This window comes from Fukomys damarensis, unplaced genomic scaffold (genome assembly GCF_012274545.1).
Source record: "Fukomys damarensis isolate Sample0158 unplaced genomic scaffold, DMR_v1.0_HiC HiC_scaffold_14, whole genome shotgun sequence".
NCBI lineage: Eukaryota > Metazoa > Chordata > Mammalia > Rodentia > Bathyergidae > Fukomys > Fukomys damarensis.
In genome coordinates this window covers 72,629,119-72,649,315 of record NW_022900926.1, presented here as the reverse complement: position 1 = coordinate 72,649,315, position 20,197 = coordinate 72,629,119, and the positions used below count along the sequence as shown (strand labels likewise).

Below are 20,197 nucleotides of genomic sequence, written 5' to 3'. Positions count from 1 at the left end.
TGATCACCACCAACCTCTGGTGGCAGGGCCGTGCCTGAGATTTTCTGGGAACATCTGGACTACCTTCCACATCTTACCAAGATTTTTTTTTTTTTGGTACTGGGGATCAAACTCGGGCCCTTGTGCTTGTGAGGCAGGTGGCAGAATCACTGAGCCAAATCCCTGGCCTTACACTTCATCTTTTTGATCATTCAGTGATTTAAAGTTCCTGGTCAGGACTGAAATTTTGGCAAGAGAATTAGAGGAGAGAGTGAAGACTTTTAATCGGTCTCTTTCTTCCTCACACAGCAATTTTTCTAACAGATGCAATTACATCGGAGAGCTGAAGAGAATTGAATCTTATGCTTTATTTCTTTATTCATCATTTTACAAATGGGATTCACTGTAAAAAGGAAATTGCCTTTGTAGTTCAGTTCTTTCGGTGCTGTGTTGGAGCTCAGCTGTCGCCACCACCTTTGGATCTGGCAAGCGAGAACCAGCCAGGGAGAGTGGTAAGGAAATCAGGCAGAATTTGTTTAAATTCAATATATTTTATTCTTTGTAAATACAATGAGTACAACCTTTTAACTTCACAAATCAGTTAATTCACTTTGTACAAGAAAAGTTTTACTCATCCTATGATAGTCCAAGTGCTGAATTTTCTTCCTCAGTGCTAGTACCTAAGAAATCAAAATGTGAAAAGTACAGCAGCTATTTAAAAATGTTTGTCTCTACATTTCCATTAAGTATCGATTCATACCAAAGGAGCAGCTGATAGCATGGGACGATTCACTCTGTGTGTGTGTGTGTGTGTGTGTGTGTGTGTGTGTGTGCACATTCAAGGCTTTACTAGAAACCAGAGTTTCCTGAAAGGCATTGAAGAGTCCCAGGCCATCAGCAATGGATCAATCATGAAAGCTTTCAGCATTCATCTCCTTGAAGTTCCTTCTGACACCATGTCTGTTTTTCCACTGCCTAGTGTGACCAGCTGAACCAGGAGTTTGGACCCACTGCCTCTGGTCTCTGTACCATGCTAGTGGACAGCATTCTGCCTCACTCAAAACCCATCTCCACTGTATTTGGTTTTGCTGTTTGTCCTCATCCTCTTTCAAATAGTGTTCTTTTAGTAAGGCTCTTCTATTTTTGAGATGTTATCCAACCTAAAGTCCCGCAGAGAATCTCAGTTTCATCCACCAATTCCTTTGACAAGGTTGCCTGGCCTGTGGTATTAAAAAAAGAAAGAGAAGGAAAAGGCAAAGAAAGAAAAAAAAAAAAAAAAAAAAAAAAAAGAGAAAGGAAGGTGGGGAAAAGAGAATAACAGCAAACCACACAGCATAAGCTACGTTCCACTTATTACCTTGGTTCGGAAGGCCACTTGATGTATTACAATAGAAGGGAAACTTTTGATAATACTTTTGATTTAAAACTTAACCATTATTTTAAAAATAAATGCTCCCACATAATGTATTTCTGAAGGCCGCAGTATGATGTTATACACAGAGCTATATTTGGTCACCCAACTTTATATGCTAAAAAGAAAAAGAAAGCATGACTTGTCTTTCAGCTTCTGATGGCTCTCCCGGATCTTCCAGGTCAGAGGCAGAGTGGCTTGGCCTGTGGCGTCCCCCAGTTTGTCCCCTCCTGGGCTCTGCAGCCATGACTTCACTGTCAGGTGGTCCCACTGTGTTCCCTTTCTTCCAGGCTGCTCTACCAGCTTGAGACAGCGGATCATAGCTACTAGAATTGTTTTGTATTAACTGGCATTTTTCCTGAAGGCTACACAATTTATGCTTCCTGAAGGGTGTGTTAGTTGAGCTTGTTCTCCACAGGTAGAAGTTCATCTGATACTGTCCCATCCTGAAAAGCCGGTACTATGAGAGCTTAGATATCACTGGATTTGTACATGTCTGAAAGCAGTCTTGTAATTGGCACATTGCCGATGGTTTTTTTGAAAAACACTTCTTCTATTGTTGATGGGCTGATAGAACGTAAAGCTGGCAAGAGCAGCAGGAGTTTTCCAAAGCGGCAAGGTTGAGTGGGATATCTGGAATGTCAGAAGCCATGAAAGCCACGTCAGAGCCCAGTATGAATGGGAATTAATAGCTTATTCTTGAACACACATCATCTCCAATGCAGTTTCCTGATTTAGGCTCCTTAAATAACACACTACCCTATAGAGTAGTCTGAATAGGTAGCATCATCCCTGTTGGGCAGGTAGAACACTTGAGGCACAGAGAATGCCCAAATCAGACAGTGGCTATCTCTACATCAACAAAGGGATTGTATTTTATTTGGAGGAAAAAAAAACCACAGTTTTCAGAAACATGACCAGGTCCAGGTAGGGTGACATATCCTTGTAATCCCAGCACTCTGGGGATGGTGAGGCAGAAGGATTGTAAATTCAAACCAAGCCTGGACAATTTAGTGATTTAGTACAATCCTGTCTAAAAAGAGAATAAAAAATAAAGGGCTGGGGATATATATAGCTCAGTGAGAAAGCCCTGGGTTCAATCCCAAATGAAGAAGAAGAAGGAAAAAGAAGAGGAAGAGGAGGCAGAGGAGAAGGAGGAGGAGAAAATAGAAAGAAAAGGGGGAAAGGGGGAAGAAGAGGGAGGAGGAGAAAAGCAGCATGATCATCTTGAGCAACTTAGCAACTTAGTGAGACTTTGTCTCAAAAATAAAAAATAAAAGAAGGGCTAGAGATGTAGGTCAGCAGGAAGGCCATGAGTTCAATCTCCAGTAGAGAGAGAGAGAAAGAGGGGGAGAGGGAGAGGAAGAGAAGAAAGATGAAGCTAGAAACTAAATTTTAGGCCAAAAAATAAACCTGAGTTTGCCATTGTAGAAAATGACCACAATGCCAATGATAAAGCTAGCAGTTGAATCCACATTTTCTAATTTTCAAAGATCCTTCACAAAACTATTTCCCTTAAATTAAAATGGCTTCTTTTTCTAAGCAATTCTCCAAATTATTATTCAGGCATTATACTTAGTCACTCTCAAGCATAATTCTATCCTTATTACACTGCAAATTAAAGACTAAGTTCTGTTGGGTGGCAATGCCACCCAACTTTCATGTCAGTGAAATTGGCACATAATTAAAGATGTGAGAAATTGCTTAACAGTTCCCTCTCTTGATGTGCAACATGCACTCAGATGTGAAAGTTCAATTTTCTGATGTCCTTAGATGCCTATAAGGCACCTCCTACTGCAGTCCATCACTTCTTTCACCAATAGCTTGCAAACAGGATCAATGTGCTCCACAAGGGGGGCTCCCTCCCTGAAACAAACCATGTGAAACACTGAGCTTCGGGACATGTGCGTGTGACTAACCACACTCAACATAGATCACAGGGTGCTGGTAATCGAGAGACACCAAAATTCCTTCAAAGAAGTCTGGTAGCTGTGTCTAAGTGTCCCATGATGCCACCCTACTGCAAGAGTCCATGAGAGACAGACACTTTTCCGCTTTGAGGACAAGAGAGTCCCTCTTTTTAACCAGAGATGAGGCTAGTAAATCTGCCAGCCTCACCTGGTTCCTACACTGCCCAGCTTCATGACCACCCATGGACAGGGGCCTCATTTAATAATGTGCTATGCAAACAGCGAAACTTGTCTAGGTTTAAAACAAAACCAAACCTAAAGCCCACTACTTCCTCTCCTTGAATGTATCTCATGTCTGCCCTTTACTTGGACCACTTCTCTGCAGCAGATTTGCTCTTCCCCTCGTGGAATCAGACAGAGAAGAGATAACCCCGCAGAGAGTAGTGGGCAGCAGCTGCCTAGACAAGCTCTGCCAGGTCTGCAGCACCCACCCAACTTGCTGACCATTTCCCACAGTTAAGAAATCACTGTGGGGGCCGGGGGTTTAGCTCAATGTTTCGGGCACCTGTCTCACAAGCGCAAGGTCCTGAGTTCGATCCCCGGTACCAAAAAAAAAAAAAAAAAAAAAAAAAGAAAAAAAAAAAACCACTCTGGGAAAAATTACTAGCAGAAGTCACGGATTTGGGAGAATCCACAGACAATTAACTTGGGTGTAGGTGTGTGCATGTATGCGTATTGCTGGGGGTTGAACGCACAGCCTTCTACCATTTAACTATACACCCCAGCCTGGAAATTAACTGTGATTCTCTGTAAATACATTTTCCACTCCCCTGCTCATCCACTTCCTTTATTCTCTAGTTGGGAAAGAGCTTGTTAGTCAGTCAAAAAGAATTAGCTGTCTGTTATATGTGGAGTAATGCACTACCCAGAAACAATAACCCCTGTGTGTGCATGGAGAAGGGAGAGGAGAGAAGACAGGAGAGAGACAATACTCCTGACTCCTGCCACTGGCAAAAATAGAAGTATCTTTTCAGCATTGCGTTTTGTGTCTATTACAGATTCACGTATGTGTTTGACCTTCATTTATAGCATTCATGTTGAAGGCCAAGTACTAGCCTTCTCCTTAGGTCTAGATAGGGCATAGAATCATGACAGTTAGCTTAGTTTGCATGCTAACTTTTCATTTTACTCTGAGCTAAGAAATAAAGCACCTGGATGACTCTAGATATTAATATGGATTTGTAGCTATAGCCGATGTCATGAAATAATAACTCCATGACAAAGCAGATGTTTTCCTTCCACAGATGAAATTTCTTTGTTTTGTGGGTGAAGAAGAGGTAGTGCACTCATCATTTCTCTAAACCAGACTGTTGGTCCCCTGTGGTGGAATGCTCCAGGCCACTCCCCTGGCTCCCCTATCCAGCGACCCTACAGTTCCTCCAACCAGCTCCTCCGCTGGCTCTCACTGCACGCCCTCTTCCCTGCTAAAATCCTCCCACCATTCCAGTACCAACTCAAGTGGTCATCTCCACTCATCCTGCTTTCTGGATCTTCCCTTCCAGTTAGAACTCACCCCTCCGCCCCACACACACTTTGCTCTTCTCTCCCACCTGCTCTGTTTGAAGTAACATTTGTGCCCACTTCACACAATGAGAAGGGAAATTCTTTGTTCTTCCTGGTGTCCCACACAGGGCAAATACTCAGCAAAGGCTGGACAGAACCAATAAGGAATATCATATTCTCAGGTGGTTTTTTTTTTTGGTTCCGGGGATCAAACTCAGACCCTTGTGCTTACGAGGCAGGCAGTGGAACCACTGAGCCAAATCCCGGCTCTCAGGTGTTCTTAACATCCTGATAGCTGTAGATGTCAAAGGTCAAGTATGAGGTACAAGTCAGTTTCCAGTGGGAGAAAAGTACCCAAATCATGCACTGCTCCATTTTGTGATCTTGAACAAACATTAACTGCCTAATGGACTCAATGTGGATTTAAAATTTTAAACCAGGACACTTCACTTTGGAAAAACATACACATATGCACTATTACTCATCACAGTTTTAATGATATCCTGTGGATAGGGAATACTGATTCACTTAGCATTCAAAAGAGAACTTATGATAGAATCAATTAGATCCTAGCAGAAGTGGTATCACCCCAAGTGGAGATAGTCAACTTGGGATTTTTCAGACCTTTTAGGGGAGGAGGTATCCATGCCCTCTGCCCATCTGATGGAGCATTGCCATCAGTGTCTACAGCTGATGTTGAGAAGATGGAGAGGTTAGTCTTGAGAATAAACAACAATAATTCTATTCTACCCAGATCTACCACCTTGCTAACTTAGGAAGTTACAGAGGTTCCATTTCTTTCAAAATCCTGGCTCTGTTGCATCTGAAAATGGAATCAGAATGTCTACACCTTTTGGAGAGCTTGCTCAGTGCTGAGTCAGCCGAGCTTTGCTCCTGCTTTTGGGGAGCTTCTACAGACAGCCACAGACAGCCTCTGCCAGGGCTCCGGTGGGGCCAGAAGTAAGTTGGTGGATGCTATGACTTGGAATTACTCAAGGGACACCAATCACCACAGCCAAAACCCTATTCACCAAGGATAGGGGTCAAGATGGCTGCTCTAGAGAGTTCCTTGGTCCTTCTATTTGGAATTGACATCTGGAGAATGGCAACTGTCTTTTTTCAAAGGTGACGCAACCATTCTCTAATATATTAACCACAACATTTTCGCCTCCATTTCTGACCCTTCCCAAATGCACTCACACAAACGTGTTCCACTACTTTGGTTGATCAACTTGTTCAGGCAGGACGGCTGTGGAGTGTCTGACAAAGCTTTCAGTTTGATCACCTAATTTGATTTGCTTCTCTCACCCACTGTGATAGGTGAGGATAGAGTCTAACTAAATAAACTGATTAGCAATGGGATAATTAGTCACAGTGTTTCAACTGGCTTATTACTGCCTGCTCATGCATTCACAATGGAAGCCATTTTCTTAAGTACATGTTTGAGGCAAACAAGGGTCACCTGGTATGGATGTAGCTGTTGAGCGTTAGCTGAGCCTCATCTTGAAGAGCTGCAATGGCGGCAGCATTCCGGAAGCTTCTCAATTCAGAACCACTGTGTGTGGGCACTAGAAATGAAGATGGGGAAACTGTAGCAGGGAGCATAGGAAACGTGGTGGGAACATGCCACTCTCGAAGTGGATGCCCACCGGCACCAGCAGAACACACACGTCCCCCCACAGCCATGGAAGGAGGGGTCAGCCTCTGAGAATCAGCTTCCCTCAAAAGAGCACCTCTTTTTGCAAAGGTCAATCTAGACCTCGGGGTACCTGAGTTTAATGAGGTGGCCAACTAAAGAATGACAAGGGACAGGAGTCTGCATGGGCTTACCAGCTTTGAAAGTGACGATGCATTTCAGACAGGCAAATTCAGTAGCATCTAACCGGAGCTGTCTAAACCGAGCTACCACCTCTTGTAAAGCCTGAATTTCAGATATGATCTTGTTCAGCTTCTGGGAATCTGTGTTGTCACCATTCATGCCTAGAATAAAAATATGAGCTAAATACTCTAATATGAAGGCATTTTTACGATTTAATATTGATTTTTGACAAAATACTGCATATCAATATTCAATTGTCACTCTAAGATATCTGATTCCATGTAAACTGGCTATATTGTATGAAAGTTAATATAAAATCTTCTCTTGGATGATAACAAACACAGTAATTTGCATTTAAATAACAATGCAAGCAGTCATGAATACAACAAAACAACATTATTTGCATTTAAATATAGATTTATAAATGACAGGTATACTCTATTGTTCAGCAGGGATTTGTTATTCTTTACATGTTGTTCTTTTTTCAGTAATGTATTTTTATGGTAATTTCTACAACAAAGTCATTAAATTGTGCAATTCTTACCAGATACAGCCAGTAGAGTGTTAGCATCAACCGGAATGGCCCATTGTGCTATTCCTAGAACAAACAGTTCTCTCCAAGCATCTTCCAAAAGCATCAGCTGTCATACAATAGATGTATAATATAATATAGTGTGTAATTTATAAATTTATAAACAATTTCAATATGTAAATTTCATTATTTAAAAAAGTGCTTTAAATGTCTGTCTTGGTAAATTTTTTTTTAATATTTTAGCTTTCCCTTATTTCCCATATTTTCCTTTTTTAAAAAGTGCCTATAGCTATTCACATGCATTGGAGAGTCAGCCATTCCAATTCCTCAATGTTTGATTCTCTCTGAAAAGGATCTATCCTTCTTGTCCTTGCACCCACCCATTTCTGACCACCTGAAATTTGTCTGGAGATCAGGCTCTGTGAAATATCACCAGCAGCTCAGCAGGTGGACTACTCTGGTACAGAATGCTGATACTGTCAGGGGGTAAGGATTACTGATTATGACTAAGCTTGCAGGTCTGAAGGGCCAAGGGAGCTGGGCAGGGAGACAGAAAGAGAGAGAGAGGGAGAGAGAGAGAAAAAAATCACTAATTCCCAAGAGGCATGGGGAAAATCAGGGTATAATTATGTTAATCGGGTTTTACTGAGTTTACCTCATTTCACTGCCTGATTTTTCTGAGACTCATAAGTGGACAGCATCAAGGTGCTTGTCATTTTCATTCTAATAAAATATGCTATTGAATATTTAAATGAAAACCTCTCCTTTTCCAAATTAATATACTGGATTCCACTTCACTGCAGTTTGCTTATTGCCAAAGGGTTTCTACCAAAGGGCTAAGTGGCAGGCAGAAAGCAAATTTTGTTTGGATTAAAGAACACAAATACTTGCTTGAGAAAAAAGAATAGCCAATTTACACACACACTCACGCCCGCACAAAGCAAATGCTAGAGCTGACCAGTAACACCTGGTCAAAGACAGGATCTAAAAATCTTGAAAATCTAATCTCTCTTTTTATTGTATTTATTTTTTATTTTTATTTTTTGGTACCGGGGATTGAACTCCGGTCCTTGCGCTTGCAAGGCAGGCCACCAAACCACTGAGCTAAATCCCCGGCTCTTAATCTCACTTAAAAAAAAAAAAAAAACTCTCAAAACCCAACCAGTTCTCAATGACGTAAATGAAAGAATTTCCTAAAATCATGAAAGCTTGTGACAAAAATCACAATTAAACCAAAATATTTAATTTGCAAGATAGTTTTATTTTATTGCATTAAGTAAGTACAAGAAATTATTATTTTAGTGTAAAAGTTAAACAATATCTAATTCTGGCTGTTTTGTGCTAGAAAATTAAATGTTTTAGCACATTGCCAAGTCTTAAAAAAAAAAAAACTTCACATTAAACAGCACTGTTACACATCGCTCTTAAAACTATTTATTAGGAGTTGGAGTGTAGTTCAATTGTAGAACACTTGCCTACCATGTGCTAGACCCTGGGTTTGATCCCCAGCACAAGGGATGGTGAGAACACAACAACTACTTAGCTTTTTGGGAGCTCTGTCACTAATTTCCTTGAAGACAGTAGTAACAGCCAATGGTTGTGAAAGTTTCATTTTCTATTTCTCTCTTACTGGTTAGAAATATGCTGGTGGGAACTATTTTTTACATTCCCAGCAACATAATTTCTTCATTTTCATATAAAGTAATTTATAGCTGCACACAATTTTCTCTCTGGATGTCATTTATGACCACAGAATTACACAAAATGCCTATTTATTTATGAAATCTCTAAAGGCATTAGAACCACAAAATATCCCAACTTGCAGGAGGTGTACAATGCACACTTTGATGCTACATGTTAATAAATCAATGGCCAAAACTGTATAATGATGAATGATTTAATCTAAAAATATAAAATAATGAGACTAGTTTCAAAACTCTCATGAGAGACTTCTTTTACCACCTGCAATTTCTCAGTTTCAATGTTCCTAAGAAAGCATACTTTTATCACCAGCTTGAGAAAGGAAAAGGATTAAGATTTTAAAATTTGAGATTAAATTTGATATTTCAATTAAACTAAAAAAGCCATAATATTCTCATCCATGTGTTTTTCATAGACCAGATCCAGCCTTTTTGTTTTGTTTTGGTACAGGAGATCGAACTTGGGTCCTTGTGCTTGCAAGGTAGGCGGTGGCACCACTGAGCTAAATCCCCAGCCCCAGATGCAGCCTTTTTGAAATAACATAATTACATTTCTTACTAATGGTTCTATAGGTAGATATTTTTAAACTATAGAAAGATGCTGGTAAAAATAGTTTCCTCTTTGCTGTTAAGAAAGCATATTTGCCTTAGTGATCTATCCACATAATGTCAAGTTTTCTAAGATTGAATGCTTATAGGATTGAACTGCTTTGCCCCCAATCTCCTTACTCAAAAGGCCTTTATGCCCTGCTGGTCATACCTGGTCTTGCAGAGACAGTGTGGAAAAGGCTGGCACACTCTTGGCCCACTTGATGCTCATAAAAAGGAGCCTGGCAGCTGACTCACATACAGACTCTGTGGCCACTTCATATAGATACATCGGGGTCCCATTCACTTCGTGGGGGTACTGGGAGAGAAAGAAAAAAGAGATGCCTGGATGTGAGGAAAACACAGCGTTGCAAGAAGAGCCAAATTTTATTTTCTAATTAAAGCAGGGCAGGGGATGAAAAGGAACCTGGGTGTTCTATTTAATGTATAAGTTGCCATAGGTGGGTTAAAAAAAATCATTTGTATCTATTGAGTTTGGGGAATGATGCTTCTTGGGGAAGTCACATTTCCACTCACGAGGGGCCTCTCCCTTCCAGAAGGGAGTCTGGCTTTTCTTTCCCCTGCATCAAATTTTCCTTGGACTCAGCCAAGTGCCAGGCCTGGCTCCCAATTTAGACAAGAGCTGCTTGCATTTGTGTAAATAAAAATAGATGTGAAAAAAGTATAAATTAATAGGCATCCCAAATACAAATATGCATATGAGTATTTTTAGAAAGGATTAGTATATTATGGAAATATTTCAATTAGACATCTTAATCATTCACAGAGCATTCCCATTCATAACTGACAACATATTCATAACACTACTTTCCCAAGCTTATTATACACATCAAGGGTAAGAAAGCAATATTAAATATTGTGCGTGTGTGTGTGTGTGTGCCCAGGTGTTTGGCTTCCCCGCAGTGTGGGGCTGCAGCTGGCCCTCCTCTGGGGGAATCCTAGGCCCTTCTCCCCCAGGCCTGGGAGCCCTGGGAGGTGTCAGCTGAAGCCCTCAGGGAAGTCCCTAAGTGGCAGGTTTCTAGGTGGGTTTCCTAGGGGCTCAATCTTAGTGCAAAGATGTGTGGTTTACAAGAGAATAAGAGGTCCATGTAAAATGAAGTCAGATCCTAACAGGGTTAGGATAGTTTGCAGAATTCTTGCTTTTCTTGGGGACCCATTCCTTTGCCCAAGGTAACAGATCCCAGAAGAGTTCCAACTCAGGGCTCCTTCCTCCAGCTGGAGCCAAATACTTTGTTTGAAACAAATGTCTGATAACATTAATTAAAAATAATAAAACAAAGTCTCTCCCCCCCCTCTGGGAACCCCCAAAGCTGCTCTCTGTGTGTAGACAGGACTCCACCCACAGCCAAGCAGCACATTAGGCTTTCCTAGAGGTGCAGGTTTCTGGCTTCCACCCCAAACTTTCAGACAAAGGGGGATGGATGTGTTTGGGGTCTATCTCTGTAGTCACTCAGAGGGTGACTGAACCGTGCAGGAAAGTCTGAGCGCATCTGCTTCAGCCCAGCCGGAGGGTAGAAGGCCAAGCTGAGTACCCGCTAAGGCCCTCGCTGTTCCCCTGACCGGATCAAAGCGCAGAACTGGGTGTGCTCTGCTGCCTCTGCTCCCTCGGCAGGAACCTCTGGGCCCAGCAAGGCCACTGACCTTGGGCGTGGGCTGAGCCAGGCTCACGAGGGTCTGCCGCTCCGGGGTGGCGGACACCGCGGCGAGCTCCAGACCGTGCGGCTCCAGCTGAGTGACCGCAGTGAAGAAGGCCGGGGCGGGCAGCGCCGCGGAGGGGAAGTGCGCGGCAGCCCCGTTGTCCTCCTTGTGTCCGCGGAAGTAGAGGGCCACCTGTTTGCGAATGGTGGACGTCCGAGGCCCCCGCTCGTGCTGCACGGCTGCGGAGACAAAGACACGAACACACGTTCCTCTCAGAGACTCCACCTCCTGCCACATCTGGGTAGGCGAGGTCACCGGAGAGGTCAAAATACGGAGGGACATGGCGCAAGGCGCTCTGAGTGACTTTCAGTCCTGCACTGTGTGCACGTGCACGAGGGGGTTGAGCCCCACAGCAGCCTAGGCCTAAAGGGTCACAGTGGGGTCCAGCCTCGGACAAGACAAGGTGCATCCTTGTCCCTTCAGGGCTCCTCCCTGCCCAGGGGTCACAGGGAAGCCAGGAACCCTCAGGGCCAAAGTAGCCAACGGTCCTCAACACACAAGTTCCCCGACAGACGTTTCCAGTCCCCCACTGCAGACTCTCCCACAGAAGTGGCTTCCGCCTCCAAGGCCCCAGGAGAAAAGGACCCTAACCGGATCGCTGGGAGATGGGAAAAGGAAGAGCCTGTCTTTGTCTTCAGGGTATGCTGGAGAAAGGCAGGGGAGATGTAACAATTACCACCAACAGTTTAAACAAACAAATTAAATCAGGGCACTCTTCCCGCCACTGGAGCCTGATGACTTGTCAGTACACAAGTTCAACAGGTTGAACGTCCCCTCTGCTTCCTGGGCGGCAGAGGAAGGAGCTCTCAAGGACAGGACAGGACAGTTCAGGAGCAGAACCTCACAGCTGCCACCCAGGCTCCACTGTCCTGCACAGACCTGGAGGCGCCCTCACCAGGCTGTGCTGGGATGGAGCTGGGTCTGTGCTCCAGGCCCAGGAAGAAGCATCCTGAAGCCCAGCTGTTTCACCTTCGTTGGATACTCAGGGGAACTGGGCGTGGGATGCACCCCTGAGCAGTCACCTGCCTCTCCAACCGCTTTTCTCTTTTCTGCAGAGCTAGAAAAAGGCTCTGGAAAAGCCAAGACCCACCCAGTGGCCATACTGATTTTGGCATCTTTGCAAACTAATGTGAAATTTCACGTCTCTATTCTCTTGCCTCCAACCCTCATGACTTCCTCCGAGGGAGACTACACAGACCGAGAGATCCTGGGGGAGGCTGGCAGGCTCAGGAGTGGCCACAAAGGCCTGCAAAAAGCTTAGAGAAGAGTATGAGAATCAGAGGCTGAAAGTACTGCGGGCTCCTCCTCCCCCAGCACTGCCTTCCTGAGGCAGTTTGCGGCACCGGTTTCCAATGTGGGCATGGGCTTGTCTAGGAGTTCAGTGGGGTCGGCTGGGGACTCTTGCACAGAGGCCAATTTCCAGCATCTGGAAAGAAATGTTCTGTTTGGAAGATGATTTACATGCATAAGAGTGTTATGTATTTTCTGTACATATAATTTACTTACTACTCAATCAACATTACAAGAATAAAGGGATGTACTGATTACCATCTTTGTTCATGTTGACTTCCAAACACTTCTTCAGCCGACACGCCCGGCACTGGTTTCTGTGCGTCTTGTCTACCGGGCAGCCACCCTGCAACAGAGCAAAGTGGCCCCCAGCACCCTTAGGTGGGACCCAGAAGTCGGCTCCCCAGCGAGAGAAATGGCATGGGGACCCCAGAGCAGCAAGTTGGGGCCACTGACCCGTGAGAGCCTTGGGAAAGAGCAGGGTCAGGTAGAAAAAGGGCTGGGATTCCCGCGACCCTATGGACTTGGACAAGGAGGAAAAGGCCCCTCTCCCAACAGGTGAACAATCAGAGCGCCGGCTTGCCAGATCCGCCAGTGCTTAAAGGAGCCGCTCTCCATGGGAACTTCCGGTGGCTACGAAGGGGTGGAGCAGGGACCAGACTTTTCAGGACCGAAGACAGCGACCTGTGCCAGATCTCTGGGAGGAGCAGGCTTTCAGGTCAAGACCCATGCCTCCTCTCCCCACTGCCAAATATTCTTTCTGCTTTCAGGTCTCGGGTCTACCTCTTTCTGCCTTGTTTTAGGTGAGCCTATTCATCTAACAGACAAATCTCTCCCACTTACTCTTCACTTTTCTGATACCTTAACTTTGCTTTTGCACTGTAAGCCATTCTTAAAATCAGCAGGTTGAGAAAACTCTTAAGTCTTTAAAACCAGCCTCACCCATATTCATAGAGACACAGTTATTCCCTGAAAGTCTGCAGAAGCTAGAGTGGTCAAGGCTTATACAGGGTGAGAATGTGAAGGAGAGACACCAAGGTCTGGGGGAATCTAGAAAAATCTAGATTCCACTGTACAAATATGCCCAGGAAGATATGATGGGCTGTCCGACACAATGATAATATGGGCTGAGAATATTAGCATGATAACTGATAAAAAGGCAGTCAAAGCTTTAGAAATATTTATCTGACATGAAGAAGAAAATAATGCAATTTTCTGAAGTAGTGTTGACAATTAAAAGGGAAAATTTACAGATAGTTTCTTTGGGGATTTATATGGTGTTTGGTGTTGCAGAGGAACACACATGTAGACAATCATATGTGCATAAGCGCATAAGCTTTTAAAAAAAATAGTACTGGGGGTTGCCAGATAAGTGCTCTACCACTGAGCTACTTCTCCAACTCTGTGCATAGGTATTTTAAAATAAGGTTTCACATTTATTAAAGACAGGAAAAGCCCAAGTGTGGTGGTAAATGCCTGTAATCCCAAGGTGAGGCAGGAGGATTGCCATGAGTTCCAGGCCAGCCTGGCTACATAGTGAATTCAAGGACAGTCTGAACTACATAGTCAGATCATGTTTCAAAAATAAATAAATAAAATAGGAAAAATAATAAAATAAAATAGGAAAAGAAACAGGCTGTGCAGAGTAAATCTAGGTCAAGTAAAAGTAGGAAAAGAAGTACACCATAGAGGAGAGGGCAGTGAGAGAACACAGTAGCCATAAGTATTTTATATACCAAAAATGTCAAAGAATTTTGGTGCTTTCCTTTGTTTGTATAAGTTGCCATTGTTACATTTGCAGTAAGAAAGAAGACAATAAAATACTGCACATTTCTTTTGTTTCTGAATCTCAAAAATGCATATACTTTGAGTTAGAATGGGTAATTTTCCCCCAGAGATGTTCCATAAGGAAAATCACACACTGGGCTGCATGGGTTTCTATGATCACACTCTTCCAGTTAAAAATATGTCAACTTGACCAGGGTTGTAGCTAAGTGGTAGAGCACAAACATGCATATTCAGCATGCAAGAGGCCCTGAGTTCAATTCCCAGCAAAAAATCAAAGCAAATAACAATTTAGAAAGTTTACCTGCTTAAAAGAAAGGTGAGACAGGTGTTCACAAAGTGCCTAAATGTTTGAGTTATTGTTAATGGTCAACTGAATATTATTCACCTAGTCTTGGAACAAAACAATTTTTATTTCCCAAGACGATTCCTCAGGCATCTTTGGTCAGTAAAATAACTTAAAGATGTCTGAAGAGTTTACTAAATGTAATCAAGCACCTATCCTGGAATGGTATGAACAAAATGCAAATGGAAGCCTCCATTCATTCCTAAGTGTGTCTTCAGATCAGATCAATTGTATATAAATATCTGGAGTGTAAGAGAAGGACCTCAACTCAACCTCCTGATTCTCTAGGAGAAGAGCACTAGGCATGATGATCTATCATCATTTCTTTACAAGTATTTGGACTGATATCAATGTTTGGATTGATAGCATTTGCATGCAGGAGGCCCTGGGTTCCATCCCCAACACTGAAAAAGGAAAAAAATAAAGCCTGACACCTCACATTAATCCCAACCCTGTGGGAATCCTGGAGAATGGCCCTATGTGTGTACATGACCTGATGTATCTACAGGATGAAGCTAGAGACTGACACAGATCTGAGTACCCAGTTGAACAGGTAACACAGAGATGGAGAACTCAAAATCACATATTCAAATGCAAAGATCTTCTTATATTTGGTGGCAAATATAAATCTTTCAGAAATTGAAGTCAGAATAATCCATTAGCACCAGACTCTGTATGTGCGTGTTTATGTGTTTCATATGTATTCATTAGTGAAAACTTTTTATTGTTTGGTTACCAAAGGAGGACTCTTGACTGATGCATCTCAGTGATCTTCCCAGGGTTGAAAGTGGAGGCTTCTATACCGAGGGTCTGTGTACCTGGCTGAGGGTACAGCAGAGTATGGGACCAGAAGGTTGATCTTTTGGGTTGAAGTTAGTCTGTTGCTGAGGGGAAAACTGAGCCAGTCAAGGTTCTCCTCACTCTATCTGGACTTTGTTACATCCTGATGCACCTGTTCTTTTGAGACAATTCTGTTTGTTCAAGACCAAAACACAATCCACCAGTACATTTTCTAAGCAGAGAAGGAAGAAGTAGATGTGGAAACTTGGAGAGAGCTGGATTTGCATTCTCCCTTGAGCCTTCTCTTCTTCGTCCTTCTCTTTTCTGACAAGGCCCAGCTAAAGTTAAACAGGTACTGAAGTCCCATGGCCCACTTATACAGCAGCCCTGCTTCTGGGGAGTTGTAAGAGCACAGCTTCTTGCAGATCATGGCCTCTGTCTTCCCTGGCTCACTTTGGGGTCTCAGCTACCTGTAGGTATGACCTTGAGTCTGTCCCTGTGCCCTTCACTTTTGCCTTCCCAGGCAGTGGTCAGAAGAATGAGCTTGGGTGCTGCTGGGGATGGGGGTGGGATGAGCTCACTGCTATGTAACTTGTGGTTGAGATTCTAAAGCACTTCAGGTGCCCTGGGATGGCTCTATAACCACCAGGGTTGGGCCCCACCACTGTGGGAATGTCAGAAGATTAAAAAAAAAAGTGTAGAAAGGCCAGGGGATTTTAGACATCTTTCTCATCTATCTTCCCTTCCCTTATCCGGCCCTTCCAGAGCCAAAGGACCTCCCAGAGTGGAGGGTGGAAGGAGAGGAGAGCAAAGGAAAGGTCGGGGGCTAGGCCTCTCCTTAGAGGAGGCCTTGGCCTAAAGGAGGAGGAGGCAGGGGAAGGAGACCGGGCAACGCAGCCCTGGCTAAGGTACCTGGTTTCCAGACTTGCAGACATATGTCCGATTCCTTCGGATGCTCCGCTTGAAAAACCCCGAGCAGCCGTCGCAAGCGTAGACCCCGTAGTGCTTCCCAGAGCTGCGGTCGCCACACACTTTGCAGGGGATATCTAAAATGCGGCCTGAGAAGGCCAGAAAGACCGGGAAGGGGGAAGGGGGAAGGGGCCAGAGGGAGAAGAGGGCGGGGAAGAGGGAGGAAAGGGGAGAGGGAGAGAGATGCTAAGCAATCTGACCTCTGAAGGGATTAGCATCGAAGCTGCGGTAAAAGCAAATAATGAAGTGATTTTATAGCCAAACTTTTTTTCCTTGAGCAAGTGTCAGTTTCCTACAATGAGCATTATTCATGCACCGCTACATGTATTTGGGTCTCCTCTAATCGCCGAGACCCATTTTGGAATAAAAGATTACAGCAGGCCCAGGCGGCAGCACAGCCCGCCACTGCCTTTCTGCTCCTCGGAAAGTTTGGCTACCTCTCTCCTCAGCTCTTACATTTAACAGAGAAAGTTGTTAGCGCGCGAGGAGACAAACTTGAAATGTAAAAGGGAAAAGAAGAAAAACAAACAAGGCTAGAACCTGGGATGGCAGCTGGAAGGCAATCGAGTTTTCTCTGAGCTCTGCCGGGCGGTTGTTATTATTAGGATTATTATTGTGATGCTAATACTCAGATTATTAATGATAATCAGGATAGTGGTAATTGCTCAACTTTTTCTTCACCTATTTAAAAAATGCTTGGTGGATGGCTTTGGAGAAATTTTTTCATTGAGGAAAAATTCTCTCGGTAAAATGGCCCTGCTCTGGTCAAGGAGAGGCGAGAGAGCAGATTGCAGCATCCCTGCCCGACTGCCCTCGGACAGCTACTTTGCTCCCTCCGCTCCCCAAACCCTTTCTCCCTGAAACCCTGGCCTCCTGTGGCTTGCTTCTGTGTAGTGTTCCTCCAGTTTTTCTGTCCTGGTGGAAGCTGATTTTTAAAAATACTCTAATTTCTCTAGGCTGTTTCTTTCACCCTCACTGGACTCGGGTTCAAGAGAACTTTCTTTGGAATCCCCAGAAGCCTGGGGTGGCTGGGGCCCCTGGAGGAATATGTAGGTTGAGGGTAATATCCGAAAATTCAAGGGAGGAATTATTTTTCTCTGTGGTTCAAGGATCCACAAAGTACCTGAGGCAGTTTATAGGGACTTAGAAATCCTTTCTAAAGCAAAAACAAAGAAAAAGTGTCAGCATTTTAATAAAACTCAGTTAATAACAATTAACTTACTAACCCTTAATTTTCCCATCCAAGGGCCTCCAGTTCGGGCCCAGGGGGCCTTAGGCCTGGCGGAAACAAGACAGCTGCCCTGGGAGCCTTAGGCTGGAGTAGGGAGAGCCTGGAGAGGGCCCCAGAGGAGGTGAGGGCGCGGCTGAGGAGGGCCCACGGGCAGGAGGTGCAACCACGCTCCCGGACTCCGCAGCTTTGGGGGTAGGCTATCACCCGGCCGGCTTCGGCCTCAGGTGGAAGGGGAGCGCGGGCATCCGGCTGGCCCGCTCGTGGGGGGGTGGTAACGACCAGGCTCAGTTGGGGTAATTACAACCCCGCCGGCAGCACCTGCCTATAGAACCACCAGTGACCCGTCAAAAAGAGTAGCATGGGAATTCGGAGGGCAACAAAGGCCGGCGGGGGAGGCGCTCGGAGGAGCAAGGGCTGTGGCCTGGGCACCCCTTCTCCCGCAGGGCGAGAGGGGTGGTTGTGCTGGGGGAGGGAGGGGCCCGGAGAGCTAAGTGAGGCCGCAGCCGGTCTTGCCCTCCAGCCCCTCGGGCTTGTCACTGTGCAGAAAAGAACTCACAGACACCCAGAGACCTGAATCGGGAGTTCTGTTGCACCGCACTCACTCTGGAAGCAGAGACTTTAAGTTTCCATATTTTATAATCATTCTCCTGTGCAAATGCACGCGCTCTGGCTGCACTGAGGTCCTTGCTTGGGGCTCAGCAATACTGTCACCCCTTCAGTCCTCTTCTTGGTGGCAATATTGATGCCAAGATGAGTGTACAGGAGGAGCAGTGGTGGTGTCTCTCCCTACTTCCCATCCAGAAGGGAAGCCAAAGATATAGGTCTCTGGAAAACCTGCTGGGGTTGGAGGGAAGAACAGTGCTGGCGGTGACCCTCCTTGTGCACCCCGGGCCTGGACTCGGGCAGCCAGGGCAGCAGGTCGGCTCTGCCTCTCGAGACCTCGAGCTGCGGTCTTGGGAAGATTAGAGACAAGGAATGGGGCTGTGGCCAAGCGCCGGAAGGAGGGAAGTGAAAATTCTGGGGCATAGCGGGTCTGCATCTCGGCCTCCGCTACCCAGCAATGTTAAGGTGACTTCGGGTCACGAGACAAGCTGGTTGCAAAGCTCCTCTCTTTTGGCAAGCAGTGCGAGCTCCGATGTGAGGCAAGCCGGAGGTTCCTAAGGCTGGAAAACCGTTCTTAACTTCCCTCGCCAGGGGGTCCCCTCGGGGCTTTTTGTGTGTCATAATTGCCTAAAGATATATGGCAGCTTCGATTACTGTAATTACCATCAGAGGCTGTTGAAAGAAGTTAGTCTGGGCTGCAGGGGTGACTGGCCAGGGTCTTGTTACCACCCAGGCAGCGCTCCGGGTGACTTCGCTCTGCCCTCCAGCCACGCAAAGACCAGCAAGGTGAGAGAAGAGAAGTCGCTGCCTGACTGTCCTGACCTGGGCCACTGTGCACACCAAACCCTTCAGTTGCCCCAAGCCTGAGGGCTGAAGGTTTCAGCTGGCTGCCTCTCGGATCAAAGGGCTCAGGGATGCAGCAGCACTGTGGGTGGGGGCTGCCTTGGGGGCCTGAGACAGCAGCACCGCCCAACCTGAGCTGGGCCTGAAGCCTCCTAGGCCTGACGCAGACTGGCAAATTGGGAAGCTCTAAAGTTTCCTTGCTGGGCTCAATCTGCAACCTCAACCAACCTCCTGCGTCCTGGCCCCCAGAGTTCGGGAGCAACCCCAGGTGAGATGGCTTTCCTGCCTGCCCCTTCTTGTGCCTCAACACCTTACCAGCCCCCAGGGTGACTGGTACCCCCAAGAGGTAAAAAGAGCCCAAGGCTGCTTCCTCCGGTGCCTGAGGCTGAGGACGTCTGGGTGAGTGAGCTAGGAGGCCTGCCCAAGCCTGTGTGCTAGGTTTTGGCAGTGGATACTTGGAATGCAGCTGCAAAGGCTCCCTTTTGAGCCTCTTGGGAAGGATACTCACCCCAGGAACACAGGAGACAGAAAGCAAATCCGCCTCACTTCCCCAAGATCAAACAGCTAGGGCCAGGGTAGGCCAGAGGCCAGCGCAAAACTCCAGTCCTACGCCAGTGTCAGCTGTGCATTGGCACTGCAGTTAAGGGTCCTTCTCCCCTCTCTTTAGCTTAGCTCTAAACATTTCTTCTCTTTCTCTTTTTGTTTGCAGTCACATTGCTGAAATTTTAATATGTCAGCATCAAACCAAACCAAAACAAACGGACAAAGCGAAAACACAGCCTACTTCTCTTGGGGGTGGGAGGTGGGGTCGGGAATGGCACCCCTTTAGAGTGGGACTTCATTCGCAGTCCTCAGAAGTCTCTCGGACTCTCCTAACTTTCAAAGACTCGGCACAATGAAGACGAGTGAGGGGGGAGGGGGCGGGAAGGAACGCATAGAGCGCCAAAAATCTATCAGCGAAAACAACACAGCCCGCGAGAGATCTCCAGAACTTGGGGACTGCGGCGGTGGCTACCCCCACCCACGGACCGCGGAACCCGCCGCCGCCAAGCCAGGTTAGGCGGGAGCTGGGAGACCCGGTGGAAATGCGGGGACCGCGGCCGCGCCTTCGCAAGGCCAGAGCAGGCCT

General features: G+C 45.7%; 2 protein-coding genes across 2 annotated transcripts in view; one reads left to right on the top strand and one right to left on the bottom strand.

Annotated features, from left to right (window-relative positions):
• Positions 1 to 304: 304 nt before the first annotated feature.
• The window catches only part of Nr2e1 (nuclear receptor subfamily 2 group E member 1), a 21,160-nt gene continuing 1,267 nt past the window's right edge, over positions 305 to 20,197 (bottom strand). The window contains exons 2-9 of the mRNA XM_010635318.2: positions 16,335 to 16,480; positions 12,770 to 12,857; positions 11,165 to 11,400; positions 9,675 to 9,821; positions 7,227 to 7,323; positions 6,694 to 6,843; positions 6,326 to 6,431; positions 305 to 2,023 (exon numbers count right to left, since the gene is read on the bottom strand). Coding sequence (XP_010633620.1) covers positions 1,861 to 2,023; positions 6,326 to 6,431; positions 6,694 to 6,843; positions 7,227 to 7,323; positions 9,675 to 9,821; positions 11,165 to 11,400; positions 12,770 to 12,857; positions 16,335 to 16,480 — 1,133 coding nt within the window. The 3' untranslated portion in view covers positions 305 to 1,860. The remainder of the gene's footprint in view (positions 2,024 to 6,325; positions 6,432 to 6,693; positions 6,844 to 7,226; positions 7,324 to 9,674; positions 9,822 to 11,164; positions 11,401 to 12,769; positions 12,858 to 16,334; positions 16,481 to 20,197) is intronic.
• Positions 17,782 to 20,197, top strand: part of LOC104869909 (basic proline-rich protein-like) — a 50,726-nt gene continuing 48,310 nt past the window's right edge. Inside the window, exon 1 of the mRNA XM_010635307.2 lies at positions 17,782 to 17,814. The gene's annotated coding sequence lies outside the window, so the exon portion shown is untranslated. The remainder of the gene's footprint in view (positions 17,815 to 20,197) is intronic.